Raw genomic sequence first — 23,571 nt, forward strand, 5'->3', positions numbered from 1 at the left:
ACTCCCACAGTCTTCTGCCTTCTCTTCTCAACATGTGCTGTTGAACAAAAATGGAAAAAATCACAAAACAATGGTGACTGGATCTACTACAAATTTATGTTGCGTAATCTCAGCTGGGCCCTCACTGCGGCAAGGCAATCCTTTTATACCTCCTTAATGAACCATCCCCCTCACCACAATAGTTCTTCCAAATCTTCCCATGGCTCCCCCTCACCACAATAGTTCTTCCAAATCTTCCCATGGCTCCCCCTCACCACAGCAGTCTCAGCGAAGACCTTTCCTTACCTCTGATTTTACTGAAAACATCGAGACCATTCACCAAGAGCTCCCTCTTCTCTCCTCCTCCTCATCCTATATCACTCACATGCCTTCTGCCTCTATCTCCTCCCCCACCTCTTTCTCACATGATGATGTGGCTCTTCTTGCTAAAGCAAACCTGGTCTAAATGTGTACATAAGCTCATTCCATCCTATCTTTTTCAGGAGATTGAATCCTCTATCATCCCCACTCTCTTACTTACCTTCCATCTCTCCTTGTCTACTGGCTGTTTCCCTGTGGTCTACAAGCATACCCATACCTCTTCCATCCTAAAAACTCTCATTTGATCCATCCATCCCTGTTAGCTCTCATCCCATATCTTTCCCCCCATTTGTGGTTAAACTCCACGAGAAGACAATCAGTCCCTCCCCTTCCTTTCCTCTCACTTTCTTCTTAACTCTCTGAAGTCTGGCTTCTGACCTCATCGTTCAACCTAAACTGTTCTCTCCAAAGTTCCCAATGATCTCTTAATGGCCAAATCCAGTGGCCTTGTCTCAGTCCTCATCCTTCTTGACCTTTCTGCAGCCTTTGACATTGGCGATCTCCCTCTTCTCCTTAATCCTTTCTTCTCTCTAGGTTTTCATGACACCCCTCTCTCCTGGTTCTCTTCCTACTTGTTCATCTGCTCCTTCTCAGTCTCCTTTGCATCGAGTGTCCCTAAGGGCTCTGTCCTGGGTCCTCTTCTCTTCTCTTCTTCCTTGATGCTGTTTCACTCGGTGATTGCATCAGCTCCCATGGATTCAATGACCATCTGATCTATGCTGATGATTCTCAAACCTACTTATCCAGCCCTAACCTCTCTGCTGACTTCCAGACTGGCATCTCCAACTGTCTATTGAATATCTTGAACTGGATGTGCCATAGACACCTTAAACTCACCATGTCCCAAACTGAACTCATTATCATCTCTCCCCCTCTCCTTACTGTGAGCAAAGATCACAATCCAGGTGTCATCCTCCCTGCTTCACTTCCTCTTACCCCTTATATCCAATCTGTTGCCATGGCCTATTGATCCATTAGATTGTTAGCTCATTGAGGGCAGGAACTGTCTTTTGCCTCTTTTTATGTCACTTAGCACAGAGCCTGGCACATAGTAGGAACTTAACAAATGCTTATTGATAAATTATTGATTTTGCCTTCATCCTCTCTCTCACATGTGCCCTCTTCCTTCCTCTGACATTACCAGCACCCTGGTGCAGGCCCTCGTCATTTCATGCCTGGACTATTGCAGTAGCCTGCTGGTGGGTCCTTCTGCCTGAAGTCTCTCTCCATGCCAGTCCATCCTCCACTCAGCTATCAAAGTGATCTTAAAGCACAGATCACCCTCCTGCTCAATAGACCTCCAGGATCAAATACAAAATGCTCTGCTTGCTACTCAAACCCTTGACAACCTGGCCCGGCCTCCCACAGTTCCATTCTTCTCCTCCTTGGCCCTTGCCATGTACTCTTCAATCCAGTGACCCTGGTCTCCTTGCTGTTCCTTGAATAAGACACTTTGTCTCCTGACTCTGTGCCTCTTCCGTGACTCTCCCCCATGTCTGGAATGTTCTCTCCTTTCATCTCTGCCTCCTGGCTTCCTCCAAGTCTTTGCTAACATGCTACCTCCTACAGGAAGCCCTTCCCAATCCCCCTTCATGCTAGCATCTTCCTTTTGTTGACTATTTCCAATTTTCCCTGCCTGTATCTTGTTTGTATGTTCTCTCTCCAATTAGACTGGGAGTTCCTTGAGAGCCAAGACTGGTTTTTGCCTTTCTTTGTATCCCTAGAGCTTAACACAGTGCCTGGCACACAGACACTTGATTGATGACTGTTGACTAACAGAGCACCTACTATGTGTCAGGCACTGTGCTAGGTAAGAACCAGAAAGTTGCTTGAAATGGAATGGGACCATCTGCATGTAACCTACATTTAGAACTAGAAAGGACTCGAGAGGTAATCTTAGTTCTTTTTTTTGTTTTGTTTTTTGCTTTTTGGTGAGGCAGTCGGGGTTAAGTGACTTGCCCAGGGTCACACAGCTAGTAAGAGACTGGATTTGAACTCAGGTCTTTCTGACTCCAAGGCCAGAGCTCTATCCTTTGTACCACCTAGCTGCTCTCGATAATCTAATTCTAGGGGGGAACCTGAGGCCCAGGGAGGCTGACTCGCCCAAATCCACATATCTAGTAAATGATAGGGTCAAGGTTCGACTCTTTATTCTCTGTCTCGAAATCAGTGTTTGTCCCACTGCACCATGCTGCCTCCTTGCTTTTTAAGATTAATTCTTCCTTTTCTTTTTTCCCCCTTGACCCTTCCCATTTTGGAATGACCTTTGAAGCTGGTAAAAGAGATACTGTGGGCCAGTGTCTTCTCCAGCAGTCCCAACTAAGTGAGACCCGGACTGGGATGAAGAGCACCCAGGAGCCCCTGAAGGAGTTCAGGTAATAAATACCCAGATCGTTTCCAGCGTGGTGCGGAGTGTTTTTGGTTCTTTTTTATCACTTGAGCTGCTCCACAAGGACAAAAACGAGAGAAGTGCGGTTATTTGCCTAGGGTTACACAGCTAGCTAATGGAGAAATGGGGCTAGAGCCTGCATCTCGTGACCCTTTAGTTTTGGCAAAGTGATTGATTGTTGGTGAGTTTGTGTTTCACCTTTCCTCTTCCCCCTAACCCCTCAAAGTGATAAGAAATGTACCCAGTAAAGTCATGAGAACAAAATGGAGAAGTAGCGGTCTGACTCCCTCACAAAGGAGTTTCACCAAAAAAATCCCCCCAAGTTCCCGTTGCAGGCTCTTAGCTCTGTGACCAGTCTTACTGACTTGTTGCCTGAGCCGGCCAAGCCCATACTCTGAGTTCCACTCTGTGCCCCATCTGACTGGCATGGTTGTTTGTAATTTCATAGGATCGTAGATTCAGAAGCAGAGGGCCCTGAGAGGCCTTCAGATCCAACCCCTGCATTTTATAGTTGAGGAAATTGCCATTAAGGCTCAACTCACTCATTTTACAGAGGAGGAAACTGAGGCCCAGAGGTGTCACACAGCTAGTAAACGGCTGAGATGGGATTGGAACCTGGGTCTTCCCAGCTCCAAGTCCAGTACCCTGTCCACCATATCATGTTGTCTCCCTGGGCAGGACTTAACTTCCCTCACCCTGCTGATCTGGAGAGAGCAGGCAGCTGGAGGGAGGGGAAATGAGTTCAAGGAAAGAAGCAATGAGCTGTCACAGAAAATGTATTGATACTGTGTTCAGTGTTGTAGGCCCAAGCTTCCCAGAGCCAGTTGTTTACTATGATTATTCCAAATCCAGGCATTGTTCTCCTTGAAAGAGAAACGTCTGAACTGGCAGAATCCCCTCATACCCTCAGGCTTGTCTCCCCGACAAAATACTTCTGAAGTCACATTTATAGGAATCTTGAACAAGGAAACCATGGTGATATACTGTGATAAAACATAGTTAGACAGTTAGTTGGGGAATGTGACAGTTACCATCTTGCTTCATCAAACAGACCAATTGCCATTTAATCTGTTGGCCATATCCTTGGATAATCATTTCCCTAAAACTGCTCATTCCCTCTATAAGCTCTCCCCTCAAGGGCTCTCCTCTCCTCCCCTCCCCTCCCCCAACCTGATCATCCATGACCAGAAGTAATCAAAAGGACCTCCTCCCTTTGATCAATATCTTAATACTTCCAGGAAATGAGGAAAAGGGGGACTGCTCTCTGACGGGCCAATGTTCCAATTCCCTCCTGCCACTGGGAAAGAGGCTGCTATTCATAGAGCAGAGGTTCTTGGTCTGGGGACCATGAACTTATTTTAAAAATATTTTGATAACTGTATTTCAAGATAATTGGTTTCCACTGTAATCTTGTATATTTTATTTTATGCATTAAAACCACAGTTCTGGGCAGGGCTCCATAGGCTTCCCCAGACTGCTGCCCCAAGCGGTCTAAGAAAGAACTCTTGGCGTAGGTGGATCCACAAAAGGCCCCTTGCCGTTGCCCAGCCACCACCGTAATTACTTCAAGGGAGGAGTCCTTCCTGGACTTGTTGGAGAGAGGGGGCAGGACATGGTTTGGGGACTGATAGTGAAAGAAAGACTGATAAGGTTTCTCTTTTAGATTGGTTCAGAGGCTGCAGACTAGGATAACTTCCAAATGCTTTCTTAATATTTCTAAAAGAGAGTGTGTGTGTGGAGTGGTGGGGGTGGATGGGCCTGAGGTTTTATCTGCTCCCGAAAAGCATAGGAGGAGAATGGATGAGGGAGGCCCTCTGGCAGAATGCCTCAGTAAAGGGTTATGGCTAAGCTTGGCCTTCATCATTTTAAGGAGATGGGGTAGAGAGGGGATATCACTAGTCCAGGGGTTCTTGCCCTTTTTTTTGTCCTGGGCCCTTTGATCATCATCTGGGAAAGCTAAGACACCCCTTCTCAGAATCATATTTTTAAATGCGAAAAATAAAAGACATGAGATTACAAAGGAAACCAGTTGTATCCAAATACAGTGATGAAAGTATAAAACCCCAACCAAAACTATGTTCACAGACCCCAGATTAGGAAGCGCTGGCCTAGACACAGCTGTGGAACATACATAGATGGCCCTTTTCTCTTCAGCTTAGAAATAAAATCAGACTCAGAGCTGGCACGGAACTAGGAAGTCATTGAACCCCTTCTCTATCTAGTGCCATATGAGGAAAGTGTGGCCCAGAGAGATAGTGACTTACTCAAGGTCACACAGAACTAAGCGGCAGAGCCAGATTTGAACCCAGGTCTATCTGATTTCAGGTCTAACACACTAGCCATATACTACCTCTCTGAGAATCCATAGAATTATAGAATCATAGAATGTTAATTATCTGGAAAGGAACTTTGATCTAGGGGCAGCTAGATGGCTCAGTGGTTAGAGCGCTGGGCCTGGAGTCAGGAAGACCTGAGTTCAAATGTGACCTCAGATACTTACTAGCTGTTTGACCCTGGCCAAGTCACTTAACCTCTATTTACGTTAATCTATTAGAGAAGGAAATGGCAAACTGCTCCAGTATCTTTGCCAGGAAAACCTCATGGACAGTATTGGCTTGGTATGGCCCATGGAATCGAGAACAGTTAGACTTGACTGAACAACAACCAGGCTGACTCCCTAATTTTGCAGAAGAACAGACTGAGGTCCTCAGAAGTTAAATGATTTGCTGAAGTTTATCCAGGTGGCTCAGGGCAAAGCTGGCTGCAACACCCAGGTGTCCGTATTCTTAGTTCAGTACTGTTTCCAGTGCACCATGCAGACAGTTGGACCTTTTTCCTTTCATAGGAGAAACATGCCATTAAAAGTCCTTGTTTAGTGATAGTTATGAAACCTCTTCCTCCCATGAGGGATTCTGAGATGGTAGAAGGAATAGAGAATTTGTTCTGGCATCACCTGTTCCCCCCCCCCTCCCCACACACCCAGGTGAGGGGCCTAAAGGAGTGTGGGTAAGGAGTCAGGAGAGATGGTAAGTGATTTGCCTCGTCAGTCAGTCAGCCTGTGCCAGTCATCACCATGAAAGAGGAGACCTCACCTGGGGTAGCTGGATTCCTGCCGAGTACTCATTTGTTTTGGGTTTTTCCCCCTGTAGCTTGTCTTTTGATGCTTCAGAGCCCAGAGATGGAAAGGATTCTCTGGAGCCCGAGAGCACGAGCGTGGACAATAGCCAAGTGGATGCTGTAGGTGACACTTGGAGGTGAGAGCGCTGCCTCCCTCCTCTGAGTGAGCACATGTGCGTGCGTGCACATGCATGTCCACGCATGTGCATAGACACATGTTCGCACACGTACACGCGCACGCACACATACACATCCCTGAATTCTCAGCAAGCCTCCTCTCCATCCCAGCATTAGGATGCAGGCTTCCTATTCCTTTAGTGTGCCGACCTCCCTCGCTAGACCTGTCCTGAAATCTCTGACTGCTGGATCACTTGCTTTGACTCTTCTGATAGTGTTTCTTGTCAGTAAGTGGGCTCAGAACCCAGGACATCTGGAGTGTGTTAGCTTTCTGAGGCTGGACTGCTCAAGGAGTTTGTGCCAAGCCAAACATTGAGGAGCCCAGCCGCCCCTCAGGAATGATACGTGCACATGTGTGTTTGTGTACTGGAAGGCGGGGGTGTGGGGTGCTTATTTAGACATTAGCCTTCTGCATTCCCTTACCTCAAATATAGTTTGAAGCTCAGGGTCTGGGTCCAATTATACCCATGGCTCTAGGCCAGTGATTATAGATTTTCCAGCACTGTGTTTCCTCTTGGGGTTGGCCAGCCTTTGCTTCTAACATGTGTATCTGTCTGTCTGTCTCCTGGAGAAACCCTCTGGAGAAAGTTGGAACCTTGCGAGAAAGCAAGAGGAGCTCTGAGGGCCCAGAGTGCAGCGCCAACAAGGCCGAAGCAGATGATGTAAGTCGGGATTTGACTCTGATAAACTTGGAGGAACCTATGCAGTTCCACTGAGGGATGGAAATCCAGTTGACAATCCAGTTCAGTGGGTCTAGAAAATGCTCAGGGTTTTATTCTAGTTTAAAGCTGTGCGTGTGTGTGTGTGTGTGTGTGTGTGTGTGTGTGTGTGTGTGTGTTTCCTGGAATGTGTTCATACTTTGGTTCATGGTTCAGTCCAAAGCTGTTTGGTGGAAATGATGATACCTCTGTATTGTTGATCTCCACTTCTAAAGTGCTATATGTGAGAACTGTTATCAAGCATTATTCAATTTCTATTTGTCTTAATAGGGTTTGAATCAACTTGAATAAACCTATAGAATTTGTGTCTGTGTTATGGGGGTGAGACAACAAGGAGAATTCATTCAAGTGGGAGGTCCATGTGCTAGCTTTGAACATCTAGCCTCCCTGCCAAGCTACAGCCCTCCTTTTAAAAAAATATATATTGTTATTTGTTTTGTTAAATATGTCCTAATTCCACTTAAAAATTTTTACATTGATTTTTTAAAATGTTGAGTTCCAAATTCTCTTCTTCCTCCCCCACTCCTTGAGAAATTAAACAATATGCTGGTGATTATACATGTGAGGTTATCCAAAACATGTTTCCATAGTGGCCATGTGGCTGCATCCCTTCTCTCATAAACTCAGTGCCTACTCCCTGTCCTCCCTAGGAAGTACAGCCTTTGGGGCAGAGTTTGGGGTCTGCAGATGAGACAGAGATGATATTTAAGAAGAATCCCAGGAGAGCCCTGAGGCCTTCAGGTAGCTCTCTTCCGCACTCCCCCTCTTTCGGGGCCGCAAGGTTGAGGGTGGGCCGGGCCTGGGGCAGCTCTTTTTAAATTTTGACTTTTGACCTCTTCTTCAGAGTATACTAGGTCTGTCATGGATCTTCGCCCGGGGGACTTAAGCCCTGGCAATGGCTCCTTGGGTGATAGAAGCAGGTCGGTACCAGGCCTCATTGCAGACATGGTAAGGGCCCTTCTGCACTACCTCTGACCACTATGTGACATTTTTTTTTTTAGGCAGTTGGGGTTAAGTGGCTTGCCCAGGGTCACACAGCTAGTAAGTGTCAAGTGTTTGGTCTGAGGCTGGATTTGAACTCAGGTCCTCCTGACTTCAGGGCCGGTGCTCTATCCACTGCGCCACCTAGCTGCCCCTGACATTTTTCTTCTTGTTCTTGTTCCGTCATTTCAGTCATATCTGACTCTCTGTGACTCCATTTGGGGTTTTCTTGATAAAGATACTGGAGTGGTTTGCCATTTCCTTTCCAGCTTATTTTACAGATGAGGAAACTGAGGCAATCAGAATTAAGTGACTTGACCAGGGTCACACGGCTAGTAAGTGTGTCTGACACCAGATTTGAACTCAGGAAGATGAGTCTTCCTGACTACAGGTCTGGCGCTGCATATCCACTGTGCCACCTTGCTGCCTATGACTATAAAATAGTCATCATCAAAACTCTTTGGTACTGTTTTAAAAATTGAATTCATTCAGCTAAAACAGAAATGGAAGCCATAGAACATAGTGGCCCAGCATTCAATGAACCCAAGAAGATATTAATTAATTGTTGGAAAAACTAGGAAAACGTTTGGTAGAGATTAAGTTTACATCAGAGTCTCACTATATACAGCACAGTAAACATCGATCGTACATGCATATGTGAACGTAAAAGGTCACAGCACATCTGAAAAAATTGGGGAGAATAGAAGAAGTACCATGGCTGCGGAAAGAATTGTTTATTTTTATTTTTTCTACTTAACAGTATTTTATTTTTTCCAATTACATGTCAAGATAGTTTTCAACATTCACTTTTATAAGATTTTGAGTTCCAAATTTTTTTTCTCCCCTCCTCAAGATGGCAAGCAATTGGATATAGGCTATACATGTACAATCATACTAAATATATTTTGCAGAGAGAATTGTTAACAAAATAAGTTTGTCATGACAGACAAAATTGACAAGTTCAGTTGAATAAAGTTTTAAAAGCTTTTGCATGAATAAAATCAATCCAGGTAAAATATGAAGAGAAATCATAACGTGGAGGGAAAAATTTGCACAAAGCATTATTGTTAAGTTTCAGATTTAAGCTGTCTCTAGGGAGTTTACGAAAATATCTGACCTCAGGCAATTTCCTGATAATAATAGTAGACAGATTATGACGAAAGTTTCCAGAAGAATTGCAAAATGTCTACAACCTTGTAAAAATGATGTAGATCATCAATAAAAATGCAAATTAAAGCAACTTTTAGGTTGCAACTCATACACAGAAAATTAGCAAAAATTACAAAGACAAAATATCGTTGGATGAGCTGTGGAAAAGCAGGCACACAGATACAATCCAACAAGCATTTATTAAGTTCCTATAGTATACTATGTTCCAAGCTTGGTGGTGGATGCTAGGGATGTAAAAACAAAAACCCGACCTCAAGTTTTATTGAAGCCTCTGATCATCAAAAATCAGTCATTGCCAGATCTGTGCAACTCATAATCGTTATGTCTCACAACACAATAATCTTCCATTATATTAAGGTACCACAGTTCATTCAGCCATTCCTCAATCGATGGGCACCCACTTGGTTTCCAGTTTTTTACTTCTGCTGGGTGACATTTGGGCTTTTGTTTTGTATGTGGAGTTGACCTTTAGCGATTAGTACTGTGTGAGCTCACACTTCTCAGATTTCCCAGACTTATTAATCCTTGATGAAAGGCAAAACCCAGCTCTCTGTTCTTGCAAATCTCCAAAGTCCAGTTGTCGATTCACATGTGTGAGACAGCTTTGTATATGCCTGAGACAGCAGAGGCAAAACCAGCTCCTAATTCCTATCACCCCAGATGCACTAATCTCACAATGAATCATACATCTCCTCAAATATTATTCTCATTTTGAATTCGAACATCTTGTTTCTTGCTTAGTACCACCTGTTTTTGGGGCTTTTTTGGAACCAACCACCTGTCCACCCACCTCTGGCTCCCTGACCTCTCCTGACTTCCTAGGCAACAGTACCCTTCACCTTGTCTGAGCTTGGGGACAGCGTGGTCTTGAGTACTCAATCTCAAGCTTGATTCTACATCATAATCCAGGGGAAAGAACACTGGGTTCAAATCCTGTCTCTTTCATAAGGCATTTCACCTTTCTGGGCCTCAGCTTTGTCATCTGTAAAATGAGGGAAAGGTGGACTAGATGATCCCTTCCTGCTCCAAGTCTATGATTATGTGAACTGTATTACACTGTATGTGTGTGTGGTCTTGTCTCTCTAATACTTACCTCAAATACATGTTGGTTGATTGAAATATCACCAATCAGGGGAAGAGATTCCCTCTCCTCCCAAGCTTTCTTGTTTTACTGATGCCTTTTGTTTTTACAATCATGGTCATTTGGGGTATGACATCCTTGTATACAAAGAAAAAGAGGTAAGCAAAGTCGACTGGCATGGTGACCACAACTGAGGGCAACATTCTGCACCCCTAGTTTCCTGGGTCTTTAAGGAAAACAGAGAGTTGTACTTAAGAGGAAGAGATTTCTAGCTCGTGGGCACATCTGGTGTGTTGCCCTTAGGTCCTTCCCCTCAGAAGCCTGGAGAGCAACTCTGAAGAGGTGACCTCTTTAGTAACCTGTGATGTAGGTGAAGTGGGTATAATACAAATGTCACAGCTTTGCAATTGACTGAGGTTTCTTTAGAGAAGAAACTTGACCACTGATATTCCAGAATCTTGCCTTTGTCCCTGAGCCTAACAGACCTCTTTATACTTCCAGGAGGAAGAGGAGGAGGAGGAAGAAGAAGACATTGATAGCCTGGTAGAAATCCATCGGCAGAAAACAGCAAGAAGCAGTCTGCGCAGTGGCTCTTCCTGGGTGAGTCAGCTTGGTTTTGTAACTACACTCCAGGGAGGGAGAGATCTCTTTCCTAGGACTGAGGAGAGATCTGGGGGAACCAACCCTGTTCCATGGAAGGGAAGGCAAATGCACAGGCTCACTGATACTTGGGGCCACATTTCAGGAAGGATGAGTTGGAGAGCCTCCAGAGGAGGGTGATCAGGTTGGCGAAGGGTCTCGAGGTCATGCGGAGGAGAATGGGTTGGAGATAGCAGCGATATTTAGCCTGGAGAAGAGATGGCTTTGGGTCAGGGGAACATAGGTAATGATAGCTGTGGTCAAGGATTGAAGGGCTGTCACTTGGAAGAGGGATTAGACATGTCTACTTGGCCCCAAAGGGCAGAGCTAGGACAAAAGATGGAGGCTGTAGAGAGGCAAAGTCATGCTTGATACCAAGAAGCTTTTCCTTCCGAAGCAGAGCTGTCCAACAGTGGCATGATCTGCTTCAGGGGATGGAGGGGCTTCTTTCTCTGGGGAGATCCTACTTTTCTTCCATCTTGTGAAGGGAGTTTCCTGGTCAAGTTTGGACTGGATGATATGGCCCCCCCGAAGCCATTGCCTGAGGGATTCTGGGACCTAAGCTTTAGCTGCTTGAGACAGGCCTAGGCAGGTTCCTAAGCTTCATCCTACTGTGCCCCTGGGTGAGGTTGGAAGGGAGCCTCTTACCTTAAGTAATGGGGGCTGGGACAATTTTGTATCATGGCCTTGAAAGCATTAACCAAATTCTCCCTTCTGGCACAAGGCAAAACGACAACAACTACCCAAATGAGTGAGATCCCAGTTCATTACAGCCAGCTCGTAATCCTCAGAACTGTTCTGGTAACGTCAGTTGGCCTAGAAAGGACAGAGGAAAAAGGACTTAAGCAAGGACTCGATTGCCAAGATCAGGAGGGTGATAAGAAAACCCTGAGCTTGCCCTTGGGAGATTCAAGCCATCTGGCTCAGCTGACTGTGTCTTTGGGTGTTATCACTGAGCCTCTGTCATAGACAGTGGGAGAGGGACCACAGGATTGGAGAAGGGACCACTGCCAACCTGAAAGCACTCGGCGAATGCTAGCTATTAATAATAATGATAATAGCAATAATAATAAATGTCCTGATCTTCAAAAAATTGAAGAGAAGAGTCTTGAAAACTATATGCTAGGGAACCTGACTGTGATTCCTGGCCAAATTCTAGAGCAGATCATCAAAGAGCTAGCTGGAGAATATCTCAGAAGAGAAGCAGTGACTGTCAAGAGCCAGCAAGACTTCATCAAGAACAGGTTGTAGTTTGCCTAGATTTCAGCAAGGCATTTTAATAAAGTTTCCCATGCTATTCTGTGGGCAACTAGGTGACTCAGTGGGTAGAGCTCTGGACTCAGAGTCCAAACCTGAGTTCAAATTCTGCCTCAGACATCTACTAGCACTTAATCTCTCTCAGCCTCAGTTTCCTCATCTGTAAAATGGAGATAATAATAGCATCTGCCTTGCAGAGAAATAGTGAGGATATAACAAGATACTATGTCAAGACAGTGCTCTGCAAACCTTAAACCACTAGATAAATGCTAACTTTTATTATTATTAGACCAGGAAGCACCAGACTTTTATGACTGTGTGCTCCATTACAAAAAAAAAAATATTTGAGCCTGTCTCCCTAATGTGTGTATATTTACTTCTTTATAAATTATACTTATGCTATTGTGCTCCTAATTGTGTACATTATAAAACTTAACAAAAATAGAAATTAAGAAGTGCTAAGATATGTGATCTCAGGGTCAATAGATAGCCACTGAAGTTTACTGAGTAGAAGGGTGACATGGTCAGACCTGTGCTTTAGGAAAAATCACTTTGGCAGCTGTGTGGAAGATGTCCTGGAATGGGGAGGCCAAATCTGAGGCAATACCACAGTAATTTTCTCTCCTAAGATTAAGTAGTAGAGTTCATGGGGAAGAGCAGAGGGTACCACCAGGAGAGGGAAGACTGAAGATAGTACTGGCAACCTAGGTGGCCTTCAGCTACTTGCTCTGGGCCCAGAATACTAACTCTCCTCTATCTGTTCCTTCTCTCAATTTCTTTCTTAAAATCTTTCTCATTTTCTTCCTTCCTTCCTTCCTTCCTTCCTTCCTTCCTTCCTTCCTTCCTTCCTTCCTTCCTTCCTTTCTTTCTTTCTTCCTTCCTTCCTTCCTTCCTTCCTTCCTTCCTTCCTTTCTTTCTTTCTTTCTTTCTTTCTTTCTTTCTTTTTTTTTTTTGGTTAGGCAATGGGGTTAAGTGACTTGCCCAGGGTCACATGGCTAGTAAGTGTTATGTGTCTGAGGCCGGATTTGAACTCAGGTCCTCCTGAATCCAGGGCTGGTGTTCTATCCACTCGCCACCTAGCTGCCCCTCATTTTTTATTTCTTAACATAACTCATATACATTATGAATATATCAAAGTTCACACACACCCTGTGGTGTGATGATGAGGTTATTGAGCACCTACTATGTATCAGGCTTGTAATCATACTCTTGGCTGATTCATTTTCTCTTTACCACTGATCCCACACCATGTCCTCTATTTTATGTGTGACTAGACATGCACCATTCTGTACCCCTGGTCCCCCTACTCTCCCACAAAAGGAGGGAGGTGCATTTCTTCAGCTTTCCTCCAAGGCCAAGCTGGGCATCATAGTTACCCAGTGTTCAGCTTTGTTTTTAAAGCTCTTTCCATTTGTGGGGTAGTCTTATCTTGGTGTAAATTATTTTCCTGGTTTTGCCTACTTCACTTTGCAGCGGTTTAAACAAGTCTCATGATTCTTTTTTTTCCACTTCCATAAGCTTTCGAGTTTAAATTTTTTCTCCCCCTCCCTCCCCAAGATGGCACGCGATCTGATATAGGCTTTACATATACATTCCTATTAAACATATTTTCATGTTAGTCATGTTGTAAAGAAAAATCAGAACCAATAGGAGGAACCACCAGAAAGAGGACACAAAACACAACATAAAAAATAGGAAATAGTGTGCTTCGATCTGCATTCCAATTCCATAGTTCTTTCTTTGGATGTGGATAGCATTTTCCATCAAAGTCTCATGATTCTTTGACTTCCTCATAGTTGTTTCTTACAGCATAATAAGAAATTACATCTAAATTAAATTCACGGATCATGTGGTTTGTTCAGCCATTCCCTAATCAATAGACATTCACTTCTACCTACATTCATTCTGTGTTTGTTTGAATATTTTGGTGTATATGGGATCTTTCATTCTGTCTTTGATTTCCTTGGGAACATATGGCCAGTGTGGGATCTCTGGGACAAAAGGCATAAATGGTTTGGTGACTTTTTAAAAGCATAATGCCAAAATGTTGAAGAATAGTTAGATCAATCAATTCATGCAATGCTGCTTGTCTTTCTAAATCCCCACCAACACTGACTATTTCAATCTTTTGTGATGTTTGCTGTTTTTACAGGTGTGCAGTGAAACCTTAGGGTTATTTTTTAATGTTTACTTTTCTTATTAGTGATTTGGAACAGTCTTTCTTGTGATTGTTGGTAGTTTGAAATTCTTCTTTTGAAAACTATTTGTTCATATTTTTTGCCCACTTGTCTGTTGTAGAAAGTTTTATGTATTTCTATGAGTTCCCAACATATCATCGAAAGTAGACTTTTATCAGAAGTATTTGATGAAAATATTTTCACCTCATGGACACGTGCATTGATTTTATTTGTGTAAGATATTTTTAGTTTTATGAAGTTGTATTTTTTCATTTTCTCTTTTATGATCATCTCCATTCCTTGTGTGGTTAAGAATTCTTCCCCTAGCCAGAGTTTTGCAAGATGCCTCCTTCCATTATCTAACTTTATCATAATGTGACCTTTTATGCATAGGTCATATATCCATTTGGGGCTTACTGTGGTATATGGTATAACATACTGGTTTAAAACTAATTTCTGCTAAGGTGCTTTCCGATTTTCAACAATCACTTGTTGAATCAATCAACAAGCCTACTTGTTGTGTGCCTACCATGTGTCAGGCAAGCACTGTGCTAGGCATTGAGGCTACAAGTACAAAGAATGAAACAATTCCTACAGGTAGGGAGCTTAATGTTCTAATGGGGAAGACAAAAAAAAAACAACAAATTGGAACACTTCTATATACAAAAAAGAACGAGGGGAGAGGGGGAAGATTGTATTGAGCACATGCATCTCTATTATACACAATCTGGGTTAAAAACAAAACATACAATTTACCACATTAGTTTCAAAGCTGCCCTGCTGGTTTGTGAATCCCTCAGAACTTTCTTCCATAGGTTTTTCTAAATGCTTCATTAAACGCTAAATGCCCTTTTTTAGTGTTTGGTTGTGGTTTTTTGATTCATTACTTGCTTCCTAGCAGTTCTCGTGGAATTGGGAGTCCTTGCTCCAGTAATTTCTCTTCTTGTTTTTTTTCACCTCTGGGCTTGCTTTGGACTTTGTTTCTGATTCTTGCCAATCTAGTCTGTGTCAGTGATGAACTTTTCTATGTTTTGGTTGAGTCGTTTTTCAGTCATGTCTGACTCTTCGTGACCCCATTTGGGGTTTTCTTGGCAAAGATACTGAAATGATTTGCCATTTTCTTCTCCAGCTCGATTTACATATGAGGAAACTAAGGCAAACGGGGTTAAGTGACTTGCCTAGGGCCACCCAGCTAGTAAGTGTTTGAGACCAGATTTGAACTCATGAAGTTGAGTCTTTCTGACTCCAGGCCTGGCTCTCTATCCACTGCAGTGTCACCTAGGTGTCCTATTCTATTTTTTTTAAACCAGTAGCAAATGATTTTCATATACTTTGAAGTCTGGATGGGGTATTCATCCCTTCATTCCTACTTTTTTCCCCCTCATTTCTCCTGTGATTCTAGACCTTTTGTTTCTCCAAATGAATTCTGTTGTTATTTTACCTAGTTCTATAATGTAACCTTCTTGGTAGTTTGATATAGCATTATTTCGGTAGTATCATCATTTTTATTTTGGTAACCCTGAAAGAGTATTTTATAATTTTATTTACATGAGTCTTTCATATGTCTTTTCTTTTTGAATGGGCCCATTTGCTTTTTGAGAGGCAGTGTGGTATAGTGGATAGAATGCTGCTCTTGGAGTTTGGAAGACCTAGTTTCAGATTCTTCTTCTGCTAACCATGTGACCCTGGGCAAGTGTTTCCGTCATCCCTCGTGCTCTCTCCAGCACCAGCTGGCCTCCTCTTGGGAGCTCACGTATTTTTAAAGAAATCTCATGTGTTGCTTTGGGTATCCAGGTCTTTGCTCACAGTGTGCTAAATCCTCTTTCTACCTTGCGTGGGTCTTTCCAGTACTCCTTGGGTGTCCTACAAGTTTGAGTCCTTGAAGAAAGTGGTATTTTGTGATTCCCAGCCACAGAGCCTTGCCAGAAGAATATCAAGGTTAAAAAGATGGCCTTCTGTTTGACATAGCAGAAGCCCCAGAGCTCAAACTCCTCTGGCCTGGCCTTTGGGAACTTGTAGTGTTGAGGGTACCATGAGTTCTCACGGGCTGTGCCAAGGACGACAAGCTCTGGCAGGTTCTACCAGGCGAGAATGTTCAGTCTAGATGGCAGGCTGTGTCTGCTTTCTAATAACTGGCTCATCCAGGCATAGAGGCTTAGCGGCAATAGACTGCCACTTTGGCTGTGGTGACTCAGGAACAAAAGACCTGCCCCTGGCATGGAGCAAGAACTGAGTAGTTTGAACTTCATTTCTTCTCTCTGTCCCCATAGCCAAGGTGGAGGTAAGTAAAGAAATGCACAAAAGCCTACCGGGAAAAGGAAAACAATGGATAGTAGCCCATGTCATGTGTTCCGTAGTTTCTACATGATGTTAAGAGATGTATAAAGAGGCCTTCCATATGTTGAGTAGACCCCCCTTAACTCCCCACTTTATGGGGATCTACAAGGAGGACATGCACAAGAGGTGTAAGGATGGGCAGGAATGGAGGGCTCTCAGGTCAGATTTGGATTTTACCATTTTCTCTCTGCGAGACCTTGAACAAGTCACTGAACCTCTCTGGGCCTCAGTTTCTTCATCTTTAAAAGGAGGGGATTGGATAATATGACCTCTGAGGTCTCTTTCATCTCTAAATCTAGTATTCTCTGAAAAGCAAACAGCCTAGGTCATCTACAAAGTACCTAATTGACATTTTAAAATGTTTTAAAGTGATTGAAGGAAATGCTCAATTTTAGCTAGAAGATAGTGAAAATCAAGATAGAATTTTTTCCCCCTCTGAGTTCACTGACCCTCCACCCCGGAAGTCTTTCTGTGGCCTTCAGGCCAAGAACCCCTGTTTCAGCGTGAGTTGCCTAGCATACGTGCACTGTTCCTAACTCCTGGCTCATGGTGCTCATGGCAAGGTTTACTGCCAAGCTTTCTGGGCCTTTCCTGTGGGGTTAGTTCTAGAGGGACCTGTGGGACAGCATCGAGGCTCCCCAGACAGGAACTCTATGGCATAGTTGGGCTTTATTCTCTCCAGAGCACACTGGGCAGCATGGTGAGCATCTACAGTGAGGCTGGTGAAGTCAGTAACATCTTGATAACGGGTGAGATTGCCATCTCCCTGAAGTATGAGCAGCCCTCCCAGACCCTGCTGGTCCATGTGAAGGAGTGCCGCCAGCTGGCGTTTGCTGATGACATCAAGAAGCGCTCAAACCCGTGAGTGCTGCCCAAACTTGACTCTGAGTGCCTAGGGTGAGGGAGAGCCCCTCCCCCCCAGAGCCAGGGGCTGAGGAGGGAGAGCTGAAGGGTACTGGGGTCAAGGAGTAAGGGTATGGAAGTGCTGGAGCAACAGCAAGGGGACATTTCATGCTTTGAGTGTGTGTGTGTGTGTGTGTGTGTGTGTGTGTGTGTGTGTAGGAGCAGTAGGTGAGGGATTTGGAGGAGACCCCAGTGAAGCAACTGGCATTTGCAATGTTCTCCAGGTATGTGAAGACTTACCTCCTGCCTGACAAATCCCGACAGGGGAAACGCAAAACCAGCGTCAAACAAGGCACTGTCAACCCAATGTTTGATGAGATTTTCCGAGTGAGTACCCCCCACTACCGGGGCAGATGGCATTTCAGGCTCCTATCTGTGGCATCTCACTTGTACCTGAATGGGTCACCTCAGTGCCTGCACAAACACTGAGGGAGGGCACATAGCTGCCCAGACTGTGGCCTGAGAGGGAGGAGAGAATACTTCCCAGATGCCTGGGGCTGTTGGGAAGTAGAGACCCAGATGGCCCCAGGTTTCACTTGATCAGTCACTTGGGGTAATGGGCTCCTTCACTGTTCAAGGTCTGGAGGCCTCCCTCCCAACTCAGAGATAAATAATCAGTTCTGTGCTAGGTCTTCCCTTGGGGATGTGGTAGCTGTGTGAGAGAGGGAAGGGGGGAGGAATTAGGTCTTAGCACAAAGAAACTGAAAGAGTGGGCATGCCCTTATAATTAGTAACCCAGGTCTGGGCAGAAAGGAGAGGCCATTCATTGCCTTTTTGGATTGGCTGAGGCTGAGGCTCCCCTGGGGTGACTAGTTCTAGAATCCTTGCCCTGTGTGGATAGGGCTCCACATCTCTGCTCCCCTTGACCCTGGGCATCTGTGCTGTTTTCCACAGTATGAGATCCCCAAATCCCTGCTGTCTCAGAGGGTCTTACAATTCTCTGTCTGGCACCATGGCCGTTTGGGCCGCAACACTTTCCTGGGAGAGGCTGAGCTCAACATGAATTCCTGGAAGCTTGACAGGCCTCTTGATCAGTGGCTCCCCTTGCATGGAAAGGTATGGCTACTTCCCACTCTCAATAGCATCTTGTTTGTTTTTTAAATGAAAATTTTATTGAAACTTTTTCTTTCTATATTATATTCATATACTCCTCCCACTCCACACCCCAACCATCTATACATCCATCCATGCATCCATCCATCCTTTCCTCAGAACCAAGAGAAACAGGCAAAACCAGCTGACACAGTGGCCATTTCTGAGAGAGTACACATTCCTCACCCATAGTTCCTCTCCCCACCCACCCCACGCCCCTCCACTCTAAGGTGAAGAGAGCTACATTTCTTCATCTCTTCTTCAGGGCCAGGATGGAGCATTACAATTTCACGGCATCCCGTTTCATCATAGTATTCTTTCTATCTGCATTATTGTAGTCATGCTACGTAATTATTGTAGTCATCTTTTCCTCTCACTTTCCTGCTTCCACTTCCTTCACTCTGTATCAGTTCATATGGGTCTTCTCATGATTCTCTGATTTCCTCGTATTTGTCATTTCTTACCACACAGTTATATTCCATGATATTCCTATCTCACAATTTATTCAGCATTTCCCCAAACAATGGTTGCCCACTTGGTTTTCAGCTTTGTGAGAAGCAACTCAATAGAGACTGCTTGTGTCTCAAATCCGCTAGGTCTTGATTTGAACTTCCAGGACCTCCTAACCAGATGTTGCTCATTCTTTTGAATGTAGTTGGCAGGGTTCTCCTGCCCCCTTCTGGTTTCTATATGTACTTATGGTTTCGTGTGCACGCACATGCGCACCCCCGCCCCCCGCCGGGGCCTACAGTTACCTCTTGACAAATTGGGTTTTCTGTTAGACTACAGTGGCAGAAATTGTAAAAAAAGATTTTTTTAAATTCTTTTTTTTGGGACCAGACCTGTGATTTCCTCTGTGTGGGGAAATGCCTTCTACTGATGCAGATTGGTTATAAAACTTACAGTCTTTTTTTTTTTTTCAATTTTTAAAAATAATTTTTATTTAAAGTTTTGAGCTCCAAATTCTATCCCTCCTCAAGACAGTAAGCAATCAGATATAGGTTATACATGTGTAATTATGTAAAACATTTCCTTATTAGTCATGTAGTGTAAGAAGACTCAAACAAAAGAAAAAAATGAAAGTAAGAAAATAAAAAATAGAATGCTTCAATCTGTATTCAAACAATATCAGTTATTTCTCTGGAGGCAGATAGTATGCTTCATCATTTGTCCTTTGGGATTATCTTGGATCATTATATCATTGAGGATAGCTAAGTCATTCACAGTTCTTCATCAAACAATATTGCTGTTACTGTGTACAACATTCTCCTAGTTCTGTTCACTTCACTATATATCAGTTCATGTAAATCTTTCCAAGTTTTTCTGAACTCATCCTGCTTGTTATTTCTTACTGCACAATAATATTCCATTACAATTATATATCACAACTTGTTTAGTCATTCCCCAATTGATGGGCATCCCTTTGATTTCCATTTCTTAGCCACCACAAAAAGAGCTGCTATAAATATTTTTGTACAAATAGGTCCTTTTCCCTTTTTTTTGGATGTCTTTGGGATATAGACCTAGCCGTGGTATTGCTGGATCAAAGGGTTAGGCTTAGGGTTAGCTTTATAGCCCTTTGGGTGTAGTTCCAAATTGCTCTCCAGAATGGCTGGATCAATTCACAACTCTACCAACAGTGTATTAGTGTCCCAGTTTTCCCACATCCCCTCCAACATCCAACGTTTTCCTTTTTTTTGTCATATTAGTCATCTGATTGACATGAGGCGGTACCTCAGAGTTGTTTTAATTTGCATTTCTCTAATCAATAGTGATTTAGAGCATTTTAAAATATGACTATAGATAGCTTTGATTTCTTTGTCTGAAAACTGCCTGTTCATATCCTTTGATCATTTATCAATTAGGGAATGACTTGTATTTTTACTACATACTTGAGAAATGAGGCTTTCATCAGAGATACTTGTTGCAAAATTTTTGTCCCTTTTTTTGCTTTCCTTATAATTTTGGTTGCATTGGTTTTGTTTATACAAAAACCTTTTAATTTTATATAATCAAAATTATCTATTTTACATTTTGTAATGTTCTCTATATTTTCTTTGGTCCTAAAGTAGCTTACAGTGTTAAGAGAGCTGCGTAGGGCTCAGAGAGCTTATGTGACTTGCTCAGAGACACATAGCCAGTATGTTTCAAAGGCAGGACTTGATCCCAGGTTTTCCTGACTCCAAGACTATACTATATCATGCTGCTTCTTAATTTAATAATAAGTATATAAATATCTAACTGATTGATGATGCTTTGGAAATCCAAATTTGGATTCATGACTGTATTGACTATATATATCTTGTCCAAAGAAGTTTTGCCAACTTTACCTTGAATTAAGTTTTCCCTGGTGGTGTCATTTACCTCATTTTTTTTTTTTTTTTTGGCTAGGCAATGGGGTTAAGTGACTTGCCCAGGGTCACACAGCTAATAAGTGTCAAGTGTTTGGTCTGAAGCCAGATTTGAACTCAGGTCCTCCTGACTTCAGGGCCAGTGCTCTATCCATTGTGCCATCTAGTTGCCCCGCCTCATTTTTTTTTTTAAAAAAGCTTTTCTTGGGTAGAAGGATTACATTCACTGATACAACACTCCCCTTTTCTTTTTTCCTTCATGCCCTCTTCATATTTCTACTATAAAATGATGAGTTTGGGATGAAGAGGGGGGAAGAGAATTGGCTGGTTAGGGTTATATCAGCAGCTAGGACCCAGGTCCAGACAACTTTTTTTTTTTTAACTTTTCACATGTTAAAAATAACTTTAATTTCAGAATCATATGCCCATATACCTATCGCCTTTTAGTTTTTTTTTTAAGTACCATTTTTTTAAAGGTTTACATGCAAAACAAGTTTGTTTGCTTTAATTGTGGGTAGCAATTCAGATTCACCTGTAGATTATCATAGGATTCAGGGCATTTGCATTTTTCTTACTTCATCAGCTTCACTGTCTGTTACTACAGACTATAATATAACTCCAGAGCTGGAAGAGCCCTTCCATATCATCTTGTCCCACCCTGGCATTTTACAGACAAGGAAATAACAAATTGAGGAGCTTTACAGGATACAGAACCCTTCTTTCCTTCCTTCCTTCCTTCCTTCCTTCCTTCTTTCCTTCCTTCCTTCCTTCCTTCCTTCCTTCCTTCCTTCCTTCCTTCTTTCTTTCCTTCCTTCCTTCCTGTTCTGGTAAACCCAGTTTTACTTATATGTGTCTATATTACCTAAAGTTTTTTTTAAAAATTTTTGGAATAAAATTTTTGCCCAAGAATTTGTTATCTTTCCCTCTCACTGTCCCCCTACCATTGAACAATAAAAAAAAAGAAAAAGAAGTCTTATACACAAATATGCATAATCCAACCTAACAAACTCTGGTCATGTCAAAAAATGTTACAGCTTGTTCTGCCTTTGAAGTCCATTATGCCCCGCCTACTTCATTGTCAGTCCTCCAGAATTGTGGTTTATCGTTGTATTGCTCAGAGTTTTAAAGTCTTTCAAAATTATTTTTCTTCATATTGTATAAATCGTTCTCCTGGTTCTACTCACTTCACTTTGTGTTCTGTCCCAGTTTCCTTCTGAATCTTCCCAGTTTTCCTCTGAAACTGTCCATTTTGTCGTTTCTTTTTGTACACTAATATTCCATTATATTAATGAACCATAGTTTGCTTAGCTATTTCCCAACAGGTGGGTACCTCTTAGTTTTCAGGTTTTGCTTCTTCAAAAAGAACCTTTATAAATATTTGTTTACATATATATATGAGACCTTTTCGTCTTTCTTTTTTTGTGTGAGGCAATTGGGGTTAAGTGACTTGCCTAGGGTCACACAGCTACCTTTTCTTCTTTCTTTGATCCCTTTGGGGTATAGATCTAGTGATGAATCTTTGACCCATCACTGGGTCAAAGGGTACACACAGGTTAGTAATCACTTTTGGGGCATGGTTCCCAATTGCTTTCTAGAACGACTGGAACAATAATTCCCAGTAAACAGTGTACCTGTTTACCCCCATCCCTTCCAACACTTGTCATTTTCTTCTTTGTCAGCTTTGCTAGTCTGATGGGTGTGGGCTGGAGCCTCAGAATTGCTTTAATTTACATTTTTCTAATTATTAGTGATTTGGAATATTTTTTCATATGGCTATAAATAGCTTGGATTTCTTCCCTTGCGATCTACGTGTTCATATCCTTTGACCATTTATCAATTGGGGAATGCAAGTTTGAATCAATTTCTTATGTTCTCTGTGAAGATGAGACATTTTGGAGAGAAACTTGATGGTATCTCCCCTCCCCCCTGCCCAGGTAGCTATCCATAGCCACACTGGATTTGTTTGTGCAAAACCTTTTTAATTTTGTGTTAGCAAAATTGTCCAGGTCTTCTTCTATGATCCTCTTTAACCCTTGATTGGTTATGAACTCTTCCTCTTTGCGTAGGTCGCAAAGGTACTTTTTATCCTAGCCCCTCTCATATCAAGGGCTTTGGTTTATTTGGAGCTTGTCTTGGTATGTGATGTGAGCTGTAGGTCTGTCCCTAATTTCTGCCAGTTTTCCTAGCTTCCTAGTTTTCCCAGCAGTTTTTGTTAAACTGAATCTTTACCCTAGTAGGTAGGGTCTTTGGGTTTAATCAAATTTGATTGCTAGATTTGTTTGCTTCTGTTTATTGCATACCTAATCTGTTCCACTGATTTAACTCTCTCTTTTTTAACCAGTACCAATTTATTTTGATGATTATGGCTTTTTTTTTTGATATATTGCTTTCATTACTTCTCTTGAGATTCTTGATTTTTTGCTCCTCTAGATAAATTTCACTATTATTTTTTTCTAGCTCTATAACATCCTTCCTTTTTATTTTTCACTTAAATTAAAAGTCATGGCTTATCATAATAGTCTATAAACAGATATAGGCAGCTGGGAGGCACGGTGGTTAGAGTGGTAGGCCTGGAGTCAGCAACACCTGAGTTCAAATCCAGCCTCAAACACTTATTAGCTGTGTGACCCTGGGCAAGTCACATCACTCTGTTTGCCTCAGTTTATTCATCTATAAAATGAGCTGGAGAAAGAAATGACAAACCACTCCAGTATGTTTGCCAAGAAAACCTCAGAAATAGTGTCACAAAGAGTTGAACATGACTGAACAATAATAATAAAATTGTAAACATATTTACCCATGTCTGTTACACGTAACCTGG

General features: G+C 42.7%; 1 protein-coding gene across 5 annotated transcripts in view; it reads left to right on the top strand.

Moving 5' to 3' along the window:
- Nucleotides 1–23,571, top strand: part of SYTL4 (synaptotagmin like 4) — a 49,883-nt gene that overhangs the window by 17,723 nt on the left and 8,589 nt on the right. For 4 of the 5 annotated variants that reach the window (XM_027838358.1, XM_027838385.1, XM_027838363.1 and 1 more), the window contains 9 exons: nt 2,633–2,735; nt 5,899–6,003; nt 6,615–6,705; nt 7,413–7,503; nt 7,607–7,710; nt 10,496–10,594; nt 17,087–17,265; nt 17,532–17,634; nt 18,202–18,363. In XM_027838358.1, coding sequence (XP_027694159.1) covers nt 2,633–2,735; nt 5,899–6,003; nt 6,615–6,705; nt 7,413–7,503; nt 7,607–7,710; nt 10,496–10,594; nt 17,087–17,265; nt 17,532–17,634; nt 18,202–18,363 — 1,037 coding nt within the window. The remainder of the gene's footprint in view (nt 1–2,632; nt 2,736–5,898; nt 6,004–6,614; nt 6,706–7,412; nt 7,504–7,606; nt 7,711–10,495; nt 10,595–17,086; nt 17,266–17,531; nt 17,635–18,201; nt 18,364–23,571) is intronic. The other variant, XM_027838375.1, reaches the window with a different exon arrangement.

This window comes from Vombatus ursinus, unplaced genomic scaffold (genome assembly GCF_900497805.2).
Source record: "Vombatus ursinus unplaced genomic scaffold, bare-nosed wombat genome assembly UNPS02004577.1, whole genome shotgun sequence".
Taxonomy (NCBI): domain Eukaryota; kingdom Metazoa; phylum Chordata; class Mammalia; order Diprotodontia; family Vombatidae; genus Vombatus; species Vombatus ursinus.